The sequence below is a fragment of the Protomyctophum bolini genome (genome assembly GCF_963924005.1).
Source record: "Protomyctophum bolini genome assembly, chromosome: 11".
Lineage (NCBI taxonomy): Eukaryota > Metazoa > Chordata > Actinopteri > Myctophiformes > Myctophidae > Protomyctophum > Protomyctophum bolini.
The window spans coordinates 23,401,156-23,420,573 of record NC_137872.1 but is presented as its reverse complement, the minus strand read 5'-3'; the positions used below and the strand labels follow the sequence as shown (position 1 = coordinate 23,420,573).

The 19,418-nt window shown below is 41.6% G+C and overlaps 1 protein-coding gene across 6 annotated transcripts in view; it reads left to right on the top strand.

Moving 5' to 3' along the window:
- Positions 1-1,631: 1,631 nt before the first annotated feature.
- Positions 1,632-19,418, top strand: part of brd4 (bromodomain containing 4) — a 36,424-nt gene continuing 18,637 nt past the window's right edge. For 5 of the 6 annotated variants that reach the window (XM_080776999.1, XM_080776997.1, XM_080776995.1 and 2 more), the window contains exon 1: positions 10,674-11,301. In XM_080776999.1, coding sequence (XP_080633125.1) covers positions 11,204-11,301 — 98 coding nt within the window. In that variant the 5' untranslated portion in view covers positions 10,674-11,203. Of the gene's footprint in view, positions 1,704-10,673; positions 11,302-19,418 lie in introns of those variants that run through there. The other variant, XM_080776998.1, reaches the window with a different exon arrangement.

Sequence of the window (19,418 nt, the reverse complement as noted above, 5' to 3'; positions counted from 1 at the left end):
CCCCCATGCCAAAGCGCCAGAACTCGCCCATGTCTGCCATCTGTTGCCTTAGGCCTTCAGGACGTCTTACTGGTGGTTATTATGATTATTATTTTAAGTAACATAAGGAACCTAGTTTGATGACAAGATCTGGGCAATCTCACAATGTCCTTTGGGCACAATATAGTTCTATAATTATTTTCGCTCCTATGCCACCAAAATGTGTAACGCCCTACCAACAGTCATTAAGACATGCAAATCCCTTGACTCCTTCAAAACCACTCTCAAAGGGCACCTACGGACGGCTGCAATTCAAAACTGGACCCCGTAAAAAATCTGAATCCCCCCTACCACTTTTTCCCCTCACTGTATGTTTCTTTTCCCTTTTTTACCTCCTGTTCTGTTCTTTTTGGCTATATAGAAGTGTCTATTTGTCTAAATGTTTTGATGATTTAAACAAGGTCGACTCTCTTGTAAACAAGTGCAATGCTTTATTGGGTCGTCCACTCACATTTAACAGTCTTTGTAATGTATTGAGTTGTGCTTGAAATGTACTGTAATTCTGCAAACTGTTAATAAATATTTAAATCAATCAATCAATCAATCAATCAATCAATCAATCAATCAAATTGATTTAAATAGTTACCCTCGATAGTATAAGCTAGCTGACAAAAAGTGTGAAGACGCAATATGGAAAATCCACAGTGATGCAGATGCACTCCATTCTTGATAGTTCCTATTTTTTATTTAATAGTTTATACTAATTTGGTTTTACAATCAGTTCATCTGCAATTTATCTTCTCTCATGTTTTACTGTGTTAAGTAAGTAACTTTTTATTTTAAATAAAAACAAAATAACTATAGGCCTATATATATCATTTATTTGTGACAGGTTTTGCTGTCCTCCAGGGGGCGCGACAATCCATTTGTTTATCACCCTTTTAATGAGGCATTGGCAATAGTCCCCTATTTACATCTGGAACAAGGTACCAATTGTGTGCATGCAGCACTACTACTACTATTACTACAGTCATTTTTGTTTTGACTTTTGTTTGTTTTACTTAGATACCTGAAAAAAACTAAATGTAACATGTTGTAGGGTGCGTTCGGAAATGCGCACCAGGAGCGCACTTATCTATTAGTTTGTATTTTATAGTGTGTCACCAAACTCACCCATAGTCAGGATGGCCGAGCGGTCTAAGGCGCTGCGTTCAGGTCGCAGTCTCCCCTGGAGGCGTGGGTTCGAATCCCACTACTGACAATACCTTTTCACCCCCTATTTTGGCACGTTTTATCAAGTCTTATCAAGTGCATTTCCTGGTTATATATCTCGATTCCTCAGTAGCAGTTTTTATGTTGACCTGTACTTTCTTAAGTTTATTTTGAACTGTAACCAATAACCATTCTACAAACTGTGTGAATACATATTTCAATCAATCAATCGTAATGGAGCCAGCCAGAATACTGTATCCGGTAATTCTGACTGCACGCGCAATCTACCGCGCGCGGGGGCAGTTTCCGTATCCGCTCCCTGACCGCGGACCGGAACAGCAACCTGCTAAGCTAATCGACCCCAGAGTCTAGTCATCACGGACCACGGCTCTAGTCATTACGTGCTCTACGCTTTACTGTTCTGCGCGTGACGTCAGCGGCAACGAGAGAGAGGTGTTCAGGATCCTTGGAAAGAAAGATCCCGCGCGCCCCGACAACATATTAAAACCAAGGTAAACGTTGTCGTTTCAAAAAACTCATTTTGCTAGTCATGTTGTCTGAGAGCGAACCGTGAGACTATGCGGTGATGATAAGCCACGCTCGCGCCGGGGTCGCAAACAGTGTGCGCCACCAACCGTTTGATGAACGGCGGCCTGCTCATGCTAGCTAACTGGCTAGCTTAAATGCTAGTTGGCTGTTCTCTTCTTACCAACAAGAGAGTGAGACAATGATAATAACACTACATTGCATGTGCATACAAACACCCATTGTCTTTATCACCATCAAATAGTATGTACACAAGTACAACTTGTCAAACAGACAGGCGGACACACACACGGGGGTTTTGCGCTGCTTGCTAGCCTCCTTCTCGTCGACTCTCTTGTGTGTGTGTGTTGTGGAGGACGGTGATGAAGAGGCTCATATATTTAGACTTCTTCGCATGTCTTTATGCATTACGACAAAACAGGGCATAACGTTATTTTCAACTGGAAACACGCGACTCGCGTGGACACTTTGTTTCAGTTGAAAATAACGACATTCTATCTTGTTGTCGAGCGAAAAATGGGCTCGCGCGACGAACTCTTCAATTATTACGCCCGACACACCGTCACCGACTCACAGTAATGATGGCGCACACTCAGGATGGGACTATTTACTGAGAAACAAGATGCACGTCAACGGCTTGGCGTTCATCTTGTCGAAATAGTTTCCTAACTGCCCCGAGTGCCCCAACACTAAATTGGGCTTGTTGGAGCGCTTATTACATGTCATAACACGATTGCTCTGAAGTTCATTATGATCATGACAACCTTCTCCCCGGCCCAGTAGCATCCATTCCAGGCAATAACCCGAGCCCCAGTGGCCTGAACTAGTCACATATCGTCTGTTTGGTCGATGCATCCTTGCTACGAGTGACAATTTTGCCTAAGTAGTTTAGTTTGACACCGAGTAACGATACATTTTGTTTGAAATTGAATGTGTATGTGACTTTGTTGTTGTGTGGCGATTGGCGATATGTGCGACCGAAGCTACTGTAACTGCTGCTTGTAGACACAAAGCGATGGAGTTGAGCTGAATGCTATTCTCAAACAGATTACGCATAATGTTAGTGTATATGGGCCCACTATCTAACGTTACCTCACTTGCCCTGTTGTTGCGTGTCTCTCTCGCTACTCTATTTATTCTGGCTTGTGTTTTGAACCATGTTATTGCTTTCGTGTTGTTAGCGTTAGCTATGTGTATTGACATCCTTGCTCTGGATACATAAAAGAGGTTACCTATAGCTAAATAAAATGCTCATCTTGGACACTTTTGCTAACCTTTTGGTATGAAATGTAAGAGCTTCTTCTACAATATATTTGAAGTTTATAATATAATAATACATCCAATGTATAATAGACAGTGCTTTACTTGGTACCCAAAGTCGCTTTACAAGACCTACCAAAACACAACTTAACTAAGTTAACTAGTTAAAATGCTAAAAACTAAGCAAATAGAACATTCAAATTAAATTAAGTTTAGTCTGCTTCATGCCTACTTGGATTGGCTAGCTTGCTTTCTTACCTGTTAACATTAGCCTTTTATTATTTTAATAATGTTGAACTCAGAACTGCAGAAGTTGACCACTCTGACCACTCTTCCTTAGTGCGCCTCTATCCTGTTACCTTCTGACTAAGTGCAATTGAAGGGATGTGATCTGCCACTAGGACACCATGACCTCATCAGTCTTCAGGGCTAACCATTGTTTGCATTTCAGACATAAGAGGCAATTATGAACATTGCCAAGACACATGTACAAAGGGCACCCAGTTCGGAAGTAGAGCAGACAAGCCCATGTTTCTGAGCATTATTACCTAGGATTGGTGATGTGTAGTACAGTACTTATGCTAAAGTATATTGTTTGGGTAAATAGGCTGCCACAAATTGCCCAAAAGAAACTGAAAAAATGTGTAGATGCTTGTTATTATAAGTACATTATTTTATTTGTTCTCTCTCTCCCTCTCTTGGCCCACCTGGCCTTTGTTGTGAATACTAGTGCTGTGCTAGAACATATTTTTCTTGTCCTTGAACATCTTTGATTGTTCTCGCTGGTTTGGTTGCCATGGTAACTACAGCCTTGACCTAGTTGTGAATGACCTCTGAAAGAAGATGACATATTAGATTGGGAATGAAGTTGAACAAACAGTCTATTTTTAAAAAGTGTAGACATGGGCAATATATCTTCATATATTGACATTTGAGACTAGATGCATTATGGTATTTTGGATATTGTAATATTGTGATACAGGCCTAGCTTGGTCTTTCCTGGTCATTTTTTAAGCTAAATTAACAATGGATGCCTCTACTCGTTTGATCATGTCTAAAACATGATGTCTTGTGTTGTGTGTCGTGTCGTGTACTAATATCTTCTGAAAGCATCTATAGTCACGGCTATAACTGTATATCTTAAAATTATTGACATCGAGAATTCGAGATGTTTGGTTAAAAAAACCGGCAACCTGTATTTGATTTTGTCAATATTGACCAGCCCTGCCGTCATTGAACAACGGCACTAGTGCTTTTGAAAGGTTAGGCCACTGTGCGATAATATGTATGATCGTTGAGTGACGCTACTAGAGCAGAATATTTTTAATATTAGGCCTAATGAAACCAATGATGCCGTGTCCATGCATGTGTGAGCCGTACCATACTGTATGTATTTGTATTTAGGGGACCCCCACCCCCCTTTCCCCTACTTTGTGATGATTTTTATTTATTTTTTACTTTATGTTTTATGAATTGAATGAACAAGATCACAATGACTTTTTTATGTTATCCTTTTAGACTGTAGAAGTGCTTGACTGTATATTATACTCTGTTACTGTTTACATTTTCGTCTAATAAAGTATTCAATCAAGAACTGCCCTAAATACCTTTTCACTGATAACAATGTCCAAACACGAAGTTGCACTGCACTGGGTAGACTAGATAGCTACCGGTAGATAGATAATGTATTGATCCCAGAGGGGAATTATAATATTCAGGCTGGATAATCAATGCATGTAAACAAATTACCGATATGTTTAAGCAAATATCTTAGTTATACCAACATTGTTCTTATGAAGCAAGATGTCCATTTAGCCAAAAGGGACAGTAGTCAGTAGTAGTACTAGTAGTCATTCGTAGTGGTGACAGACTAACCCCACCCAGTCACTCCCACACAACACAACACTAGCCCACAAGTAGCTACCGGCAGACTAACATGGAAACAAATTGAAAGCAAACACGCTTCTCATTCATATGCAAGGTTGCATAATGAATAGTATGTACAGTATATTGTTCCACAGTGTGGGACCATATGGCATGTAATTAATACATACTGTAGGCATATGAATTACCGTATTATCCCTTACATGCTCTGCGTAACAGTAGTCCACTAGCTACCGCAGAGGGCAGGCCGTTTTACGGTTCCTGTTCAGTTTCACATAGCTTTGCTTGAATGATGCGGCAGCTGATTTAAACTACACATATGAAGGTGTATTTGTGTTTCCTGTTTATATCTGCTGCTGCAACCTTCAAGGAAAATGAACCGGAAACTCAGAAAGTAAACAATAAACGGCTGTGGTCGTTCACTAGACACTACTACTACTACACTGCTACTATGTGTTGACATAGTCAGAGTAACTCTCCTAATTTGATTTACAATGTCACGGTTTTTAAAGTAATGGTTTTAGTTTGACAACACTAGTGATATACTGGACTGTTGGTTAGACCTGGTTTATTTGATGATGTGTTCTGATGAAAGGAGAGGGCTGCTGTTAAAATTGGAAGCAAACATTTCTAATGAAAGCTTTTCGAAGTCCTATCACATCAGATGTTAGTTTCAGAAATTTGGAGGGCAAGGACTGCATGGTCCGAAGTTCAGAGTTTGTCTTTTTTTACTACCATATTTATCACCCGCCCTGCTATTTTCCCATCCCCTATTTATCCACATGCCCAGTTGCACTGAAAACGCATGTGTGGTTTGTGCGCGTGCACACACATACACAAAGTTGGCAGATTGCCTGTCCCCTCTCCCCTGCTCAGTGTCCCTGTTGGTTTTGGCTGTGCCGGTGTACAGATGATTAATGGGAGCGCCTTCAGACTTCCTTGCTGAGTCTCATCACCGAGTGCACTGCTGCCTCTTCCAGTGACCCCAACCCCCCAGCCTAATGCATACCCCTCCTCCGCACCCTCCTCCAATCCCTGACTGAAAATGCCCCCACCCACCCGTCCAGTGACGAGGCTATCGGTTGAACCTCCTCTGAATTGCTGAGGGTTGGAGCTTTGTCACTCTGGCCTGGCAGCTGCGCCATTGTCTCTGGGAAGGGTGCATATGGCACTGTCCTGGATGACAGTGTCTTGTGTCTGGCTACAGTACACTTGCGCTCTTATTGGTTTCATCAGGGAAATCAGATACTGCACAGAGCTCTCACTGGTCACCACATACAAGAGTATGAACTAAAGTGAAGGCTTCTTTACTCTCCTGATCTCTTGGAGAAAATGCATAATGTAAAAATTGAGTAGGCCTTGTGTGCACTCTCAGATTTGTGTATGTGTAATTAAATTGTTTGAGATCCTTGGCATGAGGTCAGTATTCAGCTTTCCTTTGGCAGTTTATGTTGACTACCTAACAATGTGCGCTGGCTTTGATGAGCTGTGGTTGAGACTAAAGACAGAGGCATAGATGAGTGAAAAGTAAGGTATTTCATGAGAGATGTTCTCCGAAATTGACCTTTTGCTTTTGGCTCATCTGCCAAATTGTGCAAATGGGACGCGACAGTTTTCTGCCCCACGAAGGGAGGGATTTTCGCCCTATAGTTTTAGACCGCAACGGAGGGGAGCCGTCTCAAGCGAACTTGAGCCACCAAGTGAGCGAGTTGCCGTGTCGAACGTTGAGAAGTTCACTTGAGCCGACCGACTCTGCCCTGTTCGAGTCACGAATCACCCGATAGTCACAGAATAGTAAATCCTCGTCTGCCCTACAATGAACACAGAGGAGCGCTCCCTACCCCCGTCTCACCCAATCACAAGCCATGGCGCTTCTTCCAGCCCCTCCCTTCAAGGGGCAAAAAAACAGGGTCGCCAATGGGACTGGATTATAAAAACACCAGAAAAGCATATTCTTTTTTACCAGTCACCATAATAAATTGCCTCTTTGTGTTGCATGCATTCTTTTGTCTTATTCCTTGTACATCTTGCCACATAACTATTTAATTAAGCTGGCAGGTGACCGGCAGCAAGGGACATTTTATCAGAGAGCTGTGATGTTGAGTAGCTGGTGTCCTGTATGGCAGTTGTCCCCAACCACCAATGGTCTGCTATGCGGATCCACACCGATTGGATTGTTTTTTTTATAGTGACGTTGAAATGGCAGAGCAATTTAAAAAAATATGTTTCAGTTTAGCATCCTGAAACTGACTGGTTCATCAATGGCTGAGCATTTCAAAAACATTACAAAGCAATTGGGCAGTTATGACAAGATTACATTTCCCCATTATGCAAGTTATTTTAATCAGATATTCTGGTCATGACCAATTCACCGGTGGCCACCCCCTTATGTGGTCTGATTCAGGTGCCGCAGTTAATCAAATTATCGATAATATTGATTATAAAAAATAATCAATTTGATTCATTTTAAAAATGATAACGGTTAATAAAATTGATTTATAAATAGAATGATATGAAAGAACCTAGAATATCTCTAAAAGCATGATCAATGATCGCCAAAACCTACTTATCATTATTGAACATGAATACAGGCTCATGAATGTAGTCTGATCCCAGTCTGCTATTCAACTGCATGCAGGAACACATACAACACAACACATTTGTGTAACTAATAAGTTATAATAACTCAAACAAAACTACGATACTACCATTACAAACGGCTGAATTAACATACTCCAGATGGAGGAGGGAAGTCATCTCTGTAAACTGTGTAGTTTGGGCCATTCATCAATAAAATACATGTTTATATTATTGAACTTTAACACACATTTTCTTCCTTGCAGCAAGTGCCTGTAGTTGTTTAGATCCCATAGCCTGACAGGACATTCGGGTGAACATGATTTTGACAGGACAGAACTGCCAGTTCAGTGAGTGACATCACAACACAGGTGGAAATAGTACTGAACGAACTGGTGAACAAATCAATAGAAGGAAACTTAAGTGAACTGTACTACGTACTGAATGATTCACCCTACAATGTTACTGAGGAATAGAAACAAGAACTGATCAATTATCAGTTAATTACCAGTGGCTGCCTTATATCTCCAGAATTGTGCTATGAAAGGTAAATATTTTATAAATAAAAATAATAATCCGGTGTGCACATGACGTGCACGTTTTTTAATTGCCTTGTATTTTAATTGCCTTGTATTTGTCACAATGGCCAAAAATGGCACAACCTCTACACTTTGGTGTCAAGCAGGTGCCACTGAATGAGTTAACAACAGTATCTGTCAAGGTGACTGTAACTGACAGTGTAGCATTAGCCTACTACAAATGGAACCAAATGACACTTTTATAACAAACTCTGATGGAAATACAAATGGACTGTTTGTATTTGTGCACTCTCAGGTAGCACATTCTCCAAGACATTAAATGTCGCACCTCACGCACAGCTGTCGGTTGTAGTGTTGACATTGCCTTGGCAGGTACAAAGAACAGATGGGTCCCAAATACATTTTATGAGTCCTCCTTCAACAAAGTTAGAGTACAGTACTGAGAACACTCAGAACAGTATTGCATTCTAATCCCGCAACCCCCGGAGGGTAACATGATTGCGTCCTTTGTCAATTTAGTGTTCGTCCCAGCTTCCCATGTCCTGTTCCATGTCAGCGCATGTCGACGCAAGTCGGTTGAGTTGCATGGCGACCCATTGGTGTGTTTTGGGCTTAAGGATGCAGGCTATTTGCATCACTGACTATTGTATGGGGCGGCAGTGGATAAGGGGCAGAGTGGCCGGTAGAGCAGCCAGTTTGATCCCGGGCTCCCCCAGAGTTAGTGTCGAGGTGTCCTTGAGCAAGACTCTGAAGAACCCCTAATTACTCCAGATGTGCAGGTTGGTGCCTTGCATGGATTTCTTCGACATCGGAATTGCATTGATATATTGCTATATAAAAAGTCCTCCTTGATTATTAAATAAAATTCAATCTATTGAATCATTGCCAAGTATATAATCGATAGTTGCAGCCTTTGATTTGATAGTGAGTAGGCAAACTGAACAGGAGGTTTCATTGTGAGTAGGTGGACCGGAGGTTGGGTACCTGACTGTTGTTTTTTTGTGTGTGCAACAGGCAGGGTAAAGAGAGCATTACATGACACCCTGGGAGAAAGGATGGGGACGTGTGTGTGTGTGTGTGTGTTACATTTTCAACACATCTGTTCTTTGAGATTGTAAGAAGTGTGACTCTGCCTGGCAAATGCCCTTGTACTCATTACTCACAGACTTCACCTCTAAGAGGTATGTAGACATAAGTCATGTAGCACTAGTCTGTTCTCGCAGTGCTGTAGACGGTGTTGTTTTCAAATTTAACCACTTTCAACCTAGCATCTGTCATAGTGTTTAAAAATGGAAGGGGGGAATCAAGAATATAAATTAAACTCCTTATCATATATCTAGTGTGGTGATCAATTGTATACGTTTATGCTGGGAAAGTAATAAAACTTATATTTTTCCTGTTCTGCATTGGGATGTTTTGTAGATTTTTGACCGTTTTGCCATTCGAAAATACATGCCATGCCCAACAGAGAGACGTTGAAAAAGTGGTTAAAGGGATAGTTCAGATTTCTTTACAGTTGCAACCACTATATTAATGGCAAGTATTTCATACAGCTTAAATCTTAATTATCCCTTTAAGACGGTTGCTTTATTTAGAGTCTCCTGCCCGCTGTGGAGTGTTGGCACGTACCATCATGTTTATTGCCGGCTACTCTGCCTGACATAGGCACAATGGGTGGTCTCCCAGTCTTTTTTCACACTCTTTTTATCTCATTTCTCACTTACCACTCTTGTCCCCTTTATGTCTGCATTCTTGTCCCTGCTGTCAACATTCACAATGTCCTGCTCTCTATTCTCACTTCAGAGATGGGACTTTCTTTCTGAGACTTTACATGACCAGTGTTTCAGGTTTATGTGCTGATACGCACGCTAATTGATGTAATGAGTAAGTAAGTAAAGATGTGAGCAATGACATGGTCAAGTGTTTTTGTACCGCAGATCAAGTGTTTTTGATCGATTTTTCATTTTTTACTGTGGGATGGCTGATGTAAGCACTCATACCTGACCTAATTAATACTAATTAGACTTGGAGCTAGGTGTGACTACACATCTTGTTGCCCATTGATTTATCAAATCGATGCACACGGGATAAATCAGTCATTCCCACAAACGTTAAGAGAGCCAATCAGCCATTGTCGATTTGTCACAACAGATTATGTATCTGCCTTTTATCTATTTTATGTTTTTTTCCTTGTGGCTATCTATTACTATATTTCACCAAAGGCATGGCAAGCGGTGTATAATGGTCATTGGTCACATGGTTATAAACATACCCTTTGACCGGAAACCTTGGCTATCATCTATCCTGCAATTGAGCCTGTTTCATAGTGTCGTATTGGGTATTTGGTGTCCAGCAACAACATGTAATGTGGGAGTGGAGAGGAGTGAAGATAAGGGAACACTTGGTTTTTGGAAAGATCAGGGACGAGTCGGTGAGTAGGGGGTGGGGCGGGGTGAAATAGAGGGAAGAGGGTGCCAAAGGTGTAAGATTAGGGGGGTAGAGAGGGAGTGTGTGCACAAGGGACCTCCAGGCTATTGATGGGAAAGATGAAAGGGGTGGAGAGAGCGAGAGAGAGAGAAAGAGGGTGTAACAGAGCAAGAGGGAGGGGTGTGTGAGTGTGGGCTGAGGCTCTGGTGCGGGTGAATAAGGAAGCAGCAGAGCCATTTTTACTGTTGAGCAACTGCATGCTGCTCTCTCTGTCCGAGCTCAGGAGAGAGAGACAGAGAGAACTGGAGAAAGAAAGTGATCCACCTGGATCTCACCGGAGCCCCCCTGCCCTATCCCTCCCCCTCTCTCTTATGGAGCTGGTGTCCGTTTGAGTGGGGGAGGCCCGGAGAGGAGACAGACACACAATGGAGCGAAGAGCCTGTGGCAACTGGGCTGTTGTACTGTCGACTGTGCCGAGAGGGGGAGGGCGTAGAGAGGAGAGCGGTGCACACAGCTAACAGCCTGCCGGCTACCGGCCTCCACAGCCTCCCCTCGTTCCGCCTGGATCCACTCTGTTCCCAGGCTCCTTTCTGGGGCCTTCCTTGTCTTGTAACAACCACCTTCTAGGTTCAAACTGGGCTAAGGATTACAAAACCCGTCCCGCTGGATTTTCACACTGGAGTCTTCAGTCATGGGAGTAGCAAGATAAACGGAATAACAAACTTCTTTTATTCATTTGATCCTTTTTAGTTTTGGTTTCTGTTCAGTGAAGTTCATAAATGGATTACAAGATGCACGCCAAGTCAAGTGATTTGCTGGATTTTCAGAAACTGGATGCGCTTCTGGAAAAAATTGCACATTCAGTCTCTGTGAAAAGGTAATTCTTGTTTTTGTTTGGGTAGAATGTCCTCACAGCTGAGATATATTGAGGCTGCCTGAGAACATTGACAGTGTAAATATAATTCACTGAGGCATATGGTGAATGCTAGGATGAAGGCTAAATTCAAGACCGACTTTAGTCGTTCTTGGGTTCAACAATAATGTTTTTACTTGGAAGCAAGTGTTCAGTGTTAGGACTGCATTGTTAGTCAGGATACTACCAGAAGCTACGAAAAGCAACCTCCCGGTGAGAGAGGAGGGTGTGTGGGAAGGGGGGTTCGAAGAGGAAGAAGGGGGTTGTGTGTATGAGAGATGTATTGTGGCAGTAGCCTCTAGGTTTTTAAACATCTCCTGATTCCTGGCAGGGCTTGGCTTGCTTACTAAGAAGCTGGAAAGAAAATGTGAAAAGAGGGTTAGCTTTAGCTTTAGTTTCCAGTTACAGTGTGACTGAGTCATGCTTAGTCTCTGTGTCAGGGCATGTTGTCATCCTCTGACTCACAGTTGATGTTGGCATAACCAAAATGATCTTCCATGTCACTCTCCCAACAACCCCCCCACACACACACACACACATACACGTCCAGTAACTACTATAGAATTTATGATTCAAAATAATCAGATGTGTGTAATTATTAAAGCCTATGAAACAGCTGAGCTTAATTTCTTGGTCCAGGTCACACAGCTTTGTGGATCTTTGCCATTCGTCATGTCATACAAGTTCAGCTCATGGATGTTAAGGCTGATGCCAGGCACGAAGACCATTAACACAGTTAAATACAGTGTACTACCAGGAAGTGTGTGTGCGGGGGGTGTTGTCATAGCGTATATCTATTCTACGTCCGAGCATAGACATGGTAACGCCCCGCCTGCCTCTGATTGGCCTACCGACACTGCTCGTCTTGCCTGTCCTCCGAGATGCAAGGGTACTCGGTGGTGGGTACTCGGTACAAGAGAATGGCAACACGCTACAGTAACTTGTGACTTTAATTTTTGTAGAAGAGGCAAACTAATATTCTTTGTGCCGTTTGCTTTGATTGAACACGTATCTATGATTTGATTTGGCTGTGTTCTAAATTAAAGTGTTAGTGTTGATTATCGTGTATTAACTAATTATAGTAAACAATACTATTATACTAAAAAAAGATAAAGATCAAGGGAAAGAGACCTTTTTACAGTACGATAATGTTTCAAGTTTACACATGTATACAAATAAACAGGCCAATGGCATAAACAATATTAGTTTGCCTCTTCTACAAAAATAAAAGTTACTGTAGTGTGTGCCAAGCTGTCATTCTCTTGTATTATATCATACGTATTATTTATTTATCTCCCACCATGGCGTAACCTGCGGCAGACTATCCAGCATGCTAATAATTATTGTATATCCAGCATGTAGCTTCCACCTCGGAGGAAACTCTGGTAAGGCCGGCAGTCTCGTTAGGCCAATCAGAGGCAGGTGGGGCGTTACCATGTCTATGCTCGGACGTAGAAAAGATATATGAGTTGTCATAGAAACTGTGGCTACCATCTCTGCAGTCTGCACTGTATTTTTGGCTCTGATGTCTTAGTTTGGAGGAGCCTGTATGGTATGGAAGAGTTAAATGGTGCATGTAAGCAGTTCAAGGTTGGGTTATTTGCCTACAATATCGGCATTAAATCCCAAAGAACACCAATACATGTTTAGGCAATGATTGATTATCATGGTCATGTGTACATCCGGTTGTCATTGGTTTTCTTATGCAATAAAAAACAGCATTGTTCACACTTAAAACTTCTGTCAGCCTGTCAAGTAGTCGTCAGTAGAGAGGTGAAGAAGTAGAAGAGAAGAGACATTTCAGGTCAATTACATTTAAATTTCATATTTTGCATTGTGGAACATAACTATCAGTATCAGAACATGACAATATCCTTCCTATCTAGTACATGTGTTCATGAGTGAGCCATAATCTGTCAGTTTAATGGGAATGTTATCCCCTACTGACATGTCTACCGGTGCTTCTGTAAGATGTCATCATGCCTCCTAGGCTAATGGATGAAATTGATTGGATAAATAGCCCCCTTGTTTGAAGGTATGTGCGTACGCACTCAACACAGCCGGATGAACAAAATTATCGCTGTGTCGGAGCAAATCAATATGTCACTGTTGTATATTATATTTGCAGGCAATGCAGCACTTTTTGGAGATGCTGCTCCCTGGAGGTGGTGCTGAAGGGGATAGCATGAAAGAGGAGAGGATTGTTCTTTGCCATGTTGCTGTAGTGGCATTAATTATTTATTTATTTGCTTTCAGGCAAACCCACACCCTCACTGACTCTCTGAGCGTCAAGTGTAATCTATGGGCCTGCTTTTTTGTGTGCCTGCGACCATCTTCGCCCTCTTTGGAGATTAATGATTTATAGTTTACTTTCATGCGGGATACAGATGTTTTGCCTTCACCCCCCTCCCATCTTTAATGTAGGCCAGTCATTGAGTGGCTTTAACATAGAAACACATTTCCTGGTGTGGTGCTGTCCACCCCCTCCCAGTAACCAGAGCTACTTCCTCTTCTCCAAACATTCCACAGAAGTCTGGGGTGATCTATGTCCAGGTCAGAGGTCAACTGTTATTCCAGAGAAGGATAGAGCACATGTAGACGGGATGAACTGTTAACTCTGAGACACTCTCAAGGCTATGACATGGAAAGCCTGACACTGACACGAGTGAAGTTGGGTTACCGACCGTACTTGTTCAGAAATTAAAGCATCAAATTGTCTCGTGAAATTCTACTGCAACGCAATTCATAATTTGAACTGCGCCACCAACCCAAATCACAAGAGAAAATGAACACGCATGCAAGCACACTGGGACTGTTCTATCTCTCCATCGTCCCATTGAGTTTTTCTCTCTCTCCTTTCCGCTTGCACTTAAACATTGAGAGTATAGAGTAAAGAGTATGCTACTTTTGTACGATGATTCTCCTCATTCATATTTTCAGTTCAAAGCACTGCCATCATCAGCTAAATGTGCGCTAAGAGGGTGGGACTACTGTAGTTTTACACCGAGGATCGGGATCTTTGCAGACCTTCATCTATTTAATTAAAAACTGACTTTCTCAGGAGAATTTGCAGCAGTCAAACTTTTCATAGTTGAGATACTCGTCAATGCTTTCCTTGATGCAATGTACACATTACGTTTTGGTGGTCTGAGCTGCGTGTCCAAAATAGAAATAGAACCATGCTTTGAAAGACATGATTTTGACGCCACGGTACAGCAGCCGTTGCAAACAATGGGTGCATTTGATGATGCAAGCATCTGATGTTTTCAGTGTGTCAGGACCTTCAGAGTTTACAAATGGACAAGACAGACATGATCTGCTAGGTCTACTCTCATAGTAAGTGCTCACTGAATTCGCAACAAAGACTCTGGATAGTACAGAGCATTCTATTCCAAGCCAGAATAAAAACTGCCATGTTTTTTTGTCATCTCCACTGTTCTCCAGACTATCAGTAAAATTGGCATTTGTCAAGACAGAACAGACCAGAAGTGATGAATTGCATATTCTGGAGCGGATCTACCTGTACAAGCTCACAGTGCATTGAGTGCAACACGTTGTGAGCTTGTAGATCGGCTATACAGTCTGTTTAGTGTTTAAGTCTGTTAGATGTTTGTGACAGTGGGAATAGGCCCAGACTGATGGTGTCATGATAATCATTATCATAAACGTGGTGAAGTGATTCATCATGAGGTCAGATTCTTGGCCAAGTGAACTAATCATTCCAGCCTTGATTGCGTCTGTGTTCAAAGAAAAAAATAGTCTACTCCGGTGGTGTCAGTGAAAGTGGTGCAACGCTGAGATGGAATTGTACTATACAGCACATTTTGAAGAAAGACAGCCTAATTTACATTACCGTGGTTGTAATTTAAATGATTGTTGTAAATGTATGCAGTCTCCATCAGGTGAGAAAATCCAAAACCATTCGCATCACCAACCATTGATATGTAGAGAGCCATTCATGTTAATTTGTGCTACACTATGTGATTTGTTGGTTTTCACATTCAAAGCCTCAGACCTGAGTGTGATTGTTTTTGTTCGACGGTGTGAATGTTTGGCCCGTCAAGAGATTGTCTGATGTTTGAATAGACCCTCCTCTCATTTACATGGACCCATTGCTTTAGTATCAATGACTGCCATGATGTCACAGGGCAGCGCACTGTGAGTTTGTAGATCTGTTATTTTCAATGTCTGATTGTGTGGCACAGCGCACATTGATGGTACAGTACATCAAACCTTTTATGAGCTGTTGTGGACCATCTGGTGGCTTTGTATGTATTTTCACATACTATGTTGAGATGTGCTCTATGGATCACTGTAGGACAGCTGTGGACCAGGCTCATATTGTTGCTAACAGCCTCTGATTAGTCCCTGTGGAGTGTTTTGGTGTCTGGTCTCAACCATCTGTACGATACTGGCTTTCTCTGTTTCCAGGAGGTGCCTTTGACTCAGTCAGAACTGAATCAGAATTACTCAGCATAACAAATAACAAAAATAACACCATTCTATGTTTATGAATTGAATACATAGGACCACAGTGGAAATAAGTCCCCAGGACTTTTTGGTATTATGCTTTTAGCCCAAATGTATGTCTGTACCCTGTGCTGTTGGCATTTCTGTCTAATAACGTAATTATTCAACGATATTGAAATACGATTATTTGACAGTAAAGCCTGATGCATATTGCATACTCGACCAGAACAACAGACGTGAGTTTGTTTTGTCTTAGCTGATAAAACGGTGGACAGACAAATGTTTGCTCTGACTGAAGCAGTGTACGTACACTACAGCCGACAGTACTGCAACAGATGGCAGAGGTTGTGTGTTTATGAATGGTCACTAGACAGACATTTAGCTGTTTTCACTGGCTTCACTGGTGACAGAATGAACTTGGTGCTGGCCTGAATGAGTGCGGAAATCATGCAGAACATCTGTGACCAATCACAGTAGCCCTGCCAAACTAGTTTGGGTAGTTGCAACACCAACAAAGGTCCACCCGAAACTCTATTGTAGTCTAACTGGACCCAGCCGAACTGAAGAAACGTCTTCAGTTGGCTTTGCTCATAACATTCCCAGATAATTAGGCTAGTATGCAACATTATCATTGATCTTATCCCACTGCTCATGCTTTTTCCTCTGGCACCCTAAAGGTTTGACATCTTGGTTTTAAACCATGTCATTAAGTAGTAAACATCTGACAAGTATCATTGGCTCTATCTGTCAACAACATTTTGTGCCTCAGGTCCTCAGCCCAAACTCATTGACCATCTCAGACAGTGACGTTTACATTATGCTGTCATTGATGTATACAGTGCAAACATGAGCCTGTGACTTAAATTAGTATCTTCTTGCTACATGTACTTATTTAGATCAATGGATTCATTATGTGAGCCCTGCCTGTAAAGCTAGACAATGTAATGATTGATATGAATGGTCTAAAAATTGATTTGTGCACCGGCAGCATTTTGTTTATATTTTTCCAAGATCTCAAAGCCGAGTATAACAGGTCTATTACAAAAAAAGTAACATGGTAACCGTAGCACCATACCATGCTACTCCTGTGTTACAGGACTGTTGTGTGTGCATGACTGTTTAATGTACATTCCCTTTACATTTTGACTGAGTTTACAATGACTCACTAGTGAATTCTTATTGAAGATAGACTTAGACTGAGTTTACAATTAAACACTAGTGAATTATTTTCCACTGCTGTCATTCCACGTGTTGGTTTGTCTGTCAGTGGCGTGCCTCCGGGAGGCTGTAGCAGGAATCATGTGGTGTGGCGCAAGCCGCGCAAACTGCCTTTCCTCTTCGTAGAAAGAGGTTCAGTGACTCACCAAGAATGTGATTAGTCACACAGATTCATGCAGTGGTGTGTTTATCTTTTAAGGGCCTCCGCGAGGGTGTGTTTCTCTGTGTGCGACTGAGTGACGGCATTGACGCGTATTAGTAGTTTAGTTTTGCTAGTAAGAATAAATCCTTAAGAGCAATCATATTTTTCTTATTGTTTTCAAACTCAGATTATGGCGAGAAATGTTAGGATATTTCCAAACCAGTGTTCAGAAATGGTTTGTCACTCTGAAGTCTGAACCATATGCTACACAGTGCTAAAGTCCTCAGTGTTCGTTTAACTGAGAATGTAAAGAATGACCAAACAAGAGCTAAACTAATACTGAGAATTTGACTGTGTGCGGATTGCAGAACATCCCCAGGGCCTCCGTGTTCCTCACACAGACGCAATGTCCCTGCCGTGTTGGCCTGAGGAGAGGACGCACACGAGCAGGGACGGGGGTGGGCAATAATAGGCTGTGGAACAAGTTCCTCGGCAGCCAGATGACGCCAAACATTCCCATTCCCGTCCGCCCACATCCCCTAAAAACACTGCCAGGTCCCGAGACTGAGTGGGAAGACAAATGTCCACGTAAAGCACACTGCCATCTGAGCCAAAACCCAGAGCCAACCCACTTGTGTGTGTGAACTCACACTGACACAGAGCAGCTCTTTAATGGTGGATATTTTGTGAATTAACAGTTTTTATTTATAGTCCTTAAAGGACAACTTAGTTTTTTTCATGTTGAGTGTTAATTTCTTTTCATTTGCTGCTTTCTTTCATTTTAGGGATTTTAGCTGTTTTTGACATTCGAGCATGGGGGCTAAATATGTATTTCTTTACAAAATGTTATAGCGATTTATTTTTTTATTATTTACTATAGTCCTACTAGACTCCAAGAAATTACATCTGGCCACAGAAGATCACAGGTTCTACTGAATGTGAAGGTAGCCTACTGGGGGGAAGCCACACTGTGTCATAGGCTCAATATGTCAGTTTGACATATTTTGTGGCCAAATGTAATTTCTTGGGGTCTAGTAGGACTATAGTAAGAATAAAAAAATAAATCGTTATAAAATGTTGTAAAGAAATACATAATTTATTTAGCCCTGTGCTCGGATGCCCCCGCCCCCTGTAAAAAACAGCTAAAATCCCTAAAACGAAAGAAAGCAGCAAATGAAAAACACTCACCTTTTACTTTCTCTAATAACAACCTAAAACATGAACCGTGGTTGAAAAAACTAAAGTTGTCCTTTAAGCATGAGTTATACTTTGGTTGCCCATCCTGTCAAGCTTGTAGATCTGCTATTTTCGGTGTGATACTGGCACGCAACTAAGAATAAACCTGGCTTTAGAGACACCCAGGTGTGGAAACATTTGGGGTCAAACATGGCACTGTTTGATCTCTTTTTGTGTTTCACCCAAGAGGGAGTCCTTTGAAAATGTAATTGCGTCCCTTATAGGTCTCTTGTTACCATCTCTCATCACAGGAGGGGAAACATGATCAAATCTTTTAATCTAAGCTGTGTCTATTGTATGATATGACTATTTTTGTAACATAACCTGATCAGCAAGATATGTGTGGCTGTACGTTTAGATTTCACTTTCATTATTCAGATTTTGTATGTCTTGTGTATGTGTGCGAATATTATTATTATATGAAATATTATATTAAAGTGGTGTGGACTTAACTGGTATAACAAACGCTTGATATTTGATATCTGGTTGTATTGTGTCAGTCAGTCCACTACTGGGACAACCAGACCTGTATACACGAGAGTTCCTCTAGTATACAATTTATATAGCCCTAGTACAGAATGCAGTGAAGGAGTGAGTGTATATTGTGTACATTGCTAGATGTCCTTGGTTACTGGCCTGGAGGTTAAACATCACCTGAGAAGGGGATGTGTGGGGGATTTCACTTTCAGGTACATTAGGAAGGGGCGAAGGGGTTTTTATCATGCCGTCACGGGTATGGGGTTGGATTGTAATTTTCAGGTCCATTGAAAACTCTAAAACGGTGGTTGACATTTTCATGTCACAGACCCCCAAATTGATTATGCAATTGGCTGCAGACCCATCCGAAAATATTTTTGGCCAGGGACCCCCATGTGAGAAGAAATTTGTGTTTAATAATTTGAACTTTAATAATTCTAGGGAACCCCCCTCAGACACTACTTTGAGAAACACTGCTCTAAATATGACAATTACAACAAAAAACAAAAAAATAACATAACAATTATATATACACGTA